The sequence below is a fragment of the Carassius auratus genome, unplaced genomic scaffold (genome assembly GCF_003368295.1).
Source record: "Carassius auratus strain Wakin unplaced genomic scaffold, ASM336829v1 scaf_tig00048982, whole genome shotgun sequence".
NCBI lineage: Eukaryota > Metazoa > Chordata > Actinopteri > Cypriniformes > Cyprinidae > Carassius > Carassius auratus.
The window spans coordinates 67,501-73,318 of NW_020527099.1; the positions used below are offsets into that span (position 1 = coordinate 67,501).

General features: G+C 40.8%; 1 protein-coding gene across 1 annotated transcript in view; it reads left to right on the top strand.

Moving 5' to 3' along the window:
- Nucleotides 1-3,977, top strand: part of LOC113089264 (cysteine-rich motor neuron 1 protein-like) — a gene marked incomplete at its 3' end in the record, with an annotated part of 20,410 nt that extends 16,433 nt beyond the window's left edge. The window contains exons 4-6 of the mRNA XM_026255968.1: nucleotides 193-321; nucleotides 1,323-1,476; nucleotides 3,856-3,977. Of these exons, the coding sequence (XP_026111753.1) occupies nucleotides 193-321; nucleotides 1,323-1,476; nucleotides 3,856-3,977 (405 nt within the window). The remainder of the gene's footprint in view (nucleotides 1-192; nucleotides 322-1,322; nucleotides 1,477-3,855) is intronic.
- Between the last annotated feature and the right edge of the window lie 1,841 nt (nucleotides 3,978-5,818).

Consider the following 5,818-nt stretch of genomic DNA (forward strand, 5'->3'; position numbering starts at 1 on the left):
TATATTACATTTTAAAATGTACCATAGAAAACAATTCAATTATATAAGTAATAATTGTTCACAATATAAAGCCATGGTAAGCATAAACACCTGCTTTGTAAACCATAAGCCAACTTCAGATCTTTCATGCACATCAGTCTTCATCTGAGATGTTTCCCGGTGATAGCAATGTGTATTAACTCTCTCTTCTAGAGCCATCATATGAGTCCGTGAGCCCGCTGCTCTGCCCACCGTTGGAAAACTGCTCTCTCTCTGGGCATGACTGCCCATCTGGCTTCCAGCAAGACACCAGCGGCTGTCTTCTGTGCCGGTGTGTCAACAGTGAGTGCAAACACACACACACACACACACACACACACACACAAAACCTTGAGAAGTGTGTTGCATGCAAACCACTCCAAAATATTCCTAAGTCTATGTTTGAGAAGTGCTAACGGCCCGCAAGACAAGCAAACACTGACTCAGGGCATACAGAGTGTGTCCAGGAAATAATGATCTCAGACACAAATACACCTCACAAATCTGCAAAATCCTCCCCTTGACTGAAATGGATCTGAAAGTTTTTCCCATTTTAATTGAAGTCAGTCTCAGAGGTCAGTAGGACGTTTGGTCATCATGGAGCTCATGGAATTGTAAACTGCTCGGAATCATAATGTGTAATTTTTAGAAAACATTTAAAAAAACTTTTTAAGGTTTCTTCACCACTAGCAGCATCGAAGGTTCTGCAAAAAAAAAAAAAAAACACCTAGATTTATTTATATGCATGAATTATATTTGCTGACTTTCTGTTTCTTTAATGGCAGGGTTAAAATAATGTTAACCCAGGGTTAAAATTGACCTAGTCGCAGGGTTAAAATAATGTTAACCCAGGGTTAAAAGTGACCTCAGTATAGGGTTAATATATTGTTAAGCCAGGGTTAAATGTAGTGCTAAGATCTGTCTAAATACAAGATTGAGATGTTGTTCAACCATAGTGTTAAAAGTGCCGTCATCATGGGGTTAAAATAAAGTTCATCCAGGGTTAAAAGTGACATTGGCACAGGGTAAAGATTGAGATGTTCTTTAACTCAGGGTTAAAAGTGACATTAGCACAGGGTTAATATAATGTTAAGAAAGGGTTAAACATAGTGATAACCTTTGTCTAAATATAAAAGATAGATGTTAGGTAACCCAGGGATAGAAATTATGTCATCATGGGTTTAAAATTAAGTTGACCCAGGGTTATACAAAGTGCTAACCTTTGTCTTACTATAAATGTGAAATACAAATATGTTTGACCTAAGTTTGACAGTTCACTGATCATCTTATGTTGTTGTTTTCAGATGAAACCTGTCCTGTTGTGTCCAAGCACTGCTCTCTGGAGTGTCCCATGGGTTATGAGAAAGACCGCTATGGTTGTGAAGTGTGTGAATGTAGTGTAGCCAGTCCAAAGTGTCGTCCCATGACATGCAGCAAGACATGCCCTTATGGATACATGTAAGTAAAAATATCTGCCCCGTAACATTATTTAAGACCAAAAAATCTAAATATAAGTGTAAAACATCATTTAACATAGGGTTAAACCTGATGTCAACACAGGGTTAAAAGTGACCTCATCATGTGGTTAAAATAATGTTAACCCAGAGTTAAATGTGACATCAGCACAGGGTTAAAAAAAAGGTAAACACACTGCTAACCTTGGCCTAAATATAAGTGTTAAACATTGTTTAATCAAGGGTTAAAAGTGGCATCAGCATAGGGTTAAACTTGTTTTAACCCAAGGTTAAAAGTGACCGAATCAGAGGATTTAAATAATGTTAGCCCAGGGTTAAACGTGACTTAATCATGTGGTTAAAATAATGTTAACTCATTGTTAAAAGTGACCTCATTGCAGGGATACAACAGTGTTAGCCCATGGTTAAATGTGGAGTCAGCACAGGGTTAAAATATTGTTAAGGCAGTGTTAAAAAAACATGAGCATAGGGTTAAAATAATGCTGACCCAGGTTAAACAGTGCTAACCTCTGTCTAAATAAAAATGTGAAAAATGTTTAACCCAGGGTTAAAAGTGATTAAAATAATAATAGCCTAATTGCAATGCTATGTCCTGCCTAGATACAAGTGTGAAATGAAGTTTAACCCTGGGTTAAAGGTGATCTCATCACAGAGTTAATATAATGTTTTCTCAGTGTTAAACAGCCTGAACCCCTGTACTCCATGACCCTGGTCAAACATCTGGGTGCTTTGTTGTCCTCATAAGAGCGTAGGATCCAGTGCTTTCATTTCAAAACCATCCCTCCTTTCAACACAATGATCAAATGCTCATCGACACAAAAGCGTCTGTATGTGAGCGTGAGGTGTGATTCCGCTGGTATCTGAACCACAAGCTCCCAGTGGAGGATGGAGCAGAGAGATTTTCACTGTAAACCTGTTGTCTAAGCTCCCTCACGAGGGATGGAGGGTTTCCTGGATAATACAGAAGAAGAGATTCAGTTCTCTGAGCCCTGTCTCTTCATCTCGCTCTGGAGGAAATCCCTGTTTATAGTGGCTCATGTTGAGATCATCTTCTAGTCGAAGCGTGTTTGTTTCTAGTGTTTATTGCTAGTAAGATAAACAGCTACAACAAGGATATGGAAACAAATCCAAAGATCATAAGAATTTAAATGAAGATGACCTTCTACTGTTTCTAAAATATCTGGAGCCAGTTGAAACAAACCCATTAGGTTCAGAAACCCCTTAGAGATCATGCATTTATAAATAAATGGATCCTTATCTCCTGTGCACTGACATGATCTAAGATAACCACATTATGCACTCGATATGCAATTCAATTGCATATTACCATCAAAATTAGGGAATTTTAGAGTGAACGTGTGAAAGATTTTTTTTATTTTAGTTTTTGTTTTAGTTATTTTAGTAGAGCAAGTTAAACTAAATGAAAATAAGAAATGTTTCTTTGGCAGCTACTGGGTAAAATAATTTTAACTCAGGGTTAAAAGTGGCCTCATCACAGTGTTAAACTAATGTTAGCCCAGGCTTAAAGTAACATCAGCAGCCTTTTTAAAGGGGTTAAATAATATTAACCCAAGGTTAAAAAATGCTGGTCAGTGCTGGTCATTGCTGGTCATGCTGGTCATTGCTGGTTATTGCTGGTTAATGCTTGGTCAGTGCTAGTCAGTGCTGGTTAAAGCTGGTCAGGCTTGTCAGTGCTGGTCAATGCTGGTCAGTGCTGGTTAAAAGCTGGTCAGTGCGTTCAATGCTTGTCAGTGCTTGTCAGTGCTGGTCATTGCCTGGTCAGTGCTGGTTAAAGCTGGTCAGTGCTGGTTAATGCTGGTCATTGCTGGTCAAGTGCTGGTTAATGCTGGTCATTGCTGGTCATGCTGTTCAGTGCTGGTCAGTGCTGGTCATTGCTGGTTATTGCTGGTTAATGCTGGTCTGTGCTAGTCAGTGCTGGTTAATGCTGGTATTGCTGGTCAGTGCTGGTTAATGCTGGTCAGCACTGGTTAATGCTGGTCAGTGCTAGTTAATGCTGGTCAGTGCTGGTTACGCTGGTCAGTGCTGGTTAATGCTGGTCAGTGCTGGTCAGCACTGGTTAATGCTGGTCAGTGCTAGTTAATGCTGGTCAGTGCTGGTTACTGCTGGTCAGGGCTGGTTCATGCTGGTCAGTGCTGGTTACTGCTGGTCAGTGCTAGTTAATGCTGGTCAGTGCTGGTTAATGCTGGCCAGTGCTAGTTAATGCTGGTCAGTGCTGGTCAGTGCTGGTCAGCACTGGTTAATGCTGGTCAGTGCTAGTTAATGCTGGTCAGTGCTGGTTACTGCTGGTCAGTGCTGGTTAAGCAGCCTCACCTGATGGTTTATGTGTTGTTTCTCGTCGCAGGAGGAACAAGCACGGCTGTGAGATGTGCCGCTGCATCCGCTGTCCACCGTTCACCTGCGACAAACACTGCAGCGAGGGCTTCAGGAAGAGCAGGAAGGGCTGCAGCGTCTGCCAGTGTAGAGGTGAGTGAGCAGGGGTCAGAGGTCATGAGAACTCATCTGAGGTCCACTGTACAGAATTTCCTACAAGCAATCTATAAACATGGAAACCGCAATAAAATGTATGCCCACATTTAATATATGTTTGTAGGTGCATATCAGGGTTATTATAAACCTCTTAAACCATAAAGATACATTTTAATTGCTTGAAATTAAAAAAATTTAATAAATAACAATATATATATATGAATAACTGGCATAAAATACATTTTAAAACTTGAAATAATTTTATTTACGCTGTTTGGTTTGACTTGATGTACTAAAATAACTAAAATAATAACATTTAAAATAAATAAAATTCACCTCACAAAAAATGTAACAAACTAAATCAGTATCTAGTCGTATTAATAGTATACCAGTGATACTCAAGTAACACATAGATCATAATGACAACTAAAAATAAAGCATACTTGATTTTAGGTTGTTCATTTAGTTTAGTTCATTTAGTTCTAAAATGAAATGAAATTTGATGTTGTTTTTTTGTGATTTGTTCAGTGTTTCAGTTGGAGTATACAAACTAGCTTTTCATCTGACTCTCTGCTTTATAAATCCGGAGGGATGAACCGAGCGGATCAGATCTGATGATGTGTGTGTGGTGTGGTGTGTGGTGTTGTGTGTGTGTGTGTTGTGTGCGTGTGTGTGTGTGTGTGTGTGTGTGTGTGTGTGTGTGTGTGTGTGTGGGTGTGTGTGTCTGTGTGTGTGTGTGTGTGTGTGTGTGCGTGTGTGTGTGTGTGTGTGTGTGTGTGTGTGGGTGTGTGTGTCTGTGTGTGTGTGGTGTGTGTGTGTGTGTTGTGTGTGTGTGTGTGTGGGTGTGTGTGTCTGTGTGTGTTGTGTGTGTGTGTGTGTGTGTGTGTGCGGGTGTGTGTGGTGTGTGTGTGTGTGTGTGTGGGTGTGGTGTCTGTGTGTGTGTGTGTGTGTGTGTGTGTGTGGTGTGTGGTGTGTGTGGGCGTGTGTGTCTGTGTGTGTGTTGTGTGGTGTGTGTGTGTGTGTGTGTGTGTGTGGTGTGCGTGTGTGTGTGTGTGGTGTGTGGTGGGTGGTTGTCTGTGTGTGGTGTGTGTGTGTGTGTGGTGTGTGTGTGTGTGTGTGTGTGGTGTGCGTGTGAGTGGTGTGTGTGTGTGTGTGTGTGTGTGTGTGTGTGTGTGTGTGCGTGGTGTGTGTGTGTGTGTGTGTGTGTGTGGGTGTGTGTTGTGTGTGTGTGGGTGTGTGTGTTGTTGTGTGTGTGTGTGTGTGTGTGTGTGTGTGTGTGTGTGTGTGTGTGTTGTGTGTGCGTGTGTGTGTGTGTGTGTGTTGTGGTGTTGTGGTGTGTGTGTTATAAACGAGGCTGCTTGGTTCAGATCATCACTCGTCTGCTGTCATAACTTCAGTCTGAGCAGATTGATCCGTGCAGGGCTGTGGTTTGCAGTTGTTTCCAGCTGATGATCTGTGTTTGCTGGAGGAAGGTTTATTTAACTCCGTCATGTGTTTTGTGGAGTTCTTCCTTGTTCAGTCACACGAGCACTTCGTAAAATCACAGCAGCTATTCTGAAACATCTGGACCAGTTTTTCAGAAAACTGCTTAAATATTTAGACATGAAAACTGCACTAAAAGTCTTTTTAAAAGGTAAACACACTTAGATGCTGAAAAAAATCACTGCTTTTGGTTTTTCCTTGTAATTATGTGTGTTGCTTTAACTGGTTCATTCAGTTCAGTTTATCCACGGCATCATTATAAACTCATTAATTGGCAAAATATCAGACGTTCAGAGGATGTTAATTTCAGCTGGAGACAAGAAGTCAGGAGTTATAATAGGATATCAACAGAATGA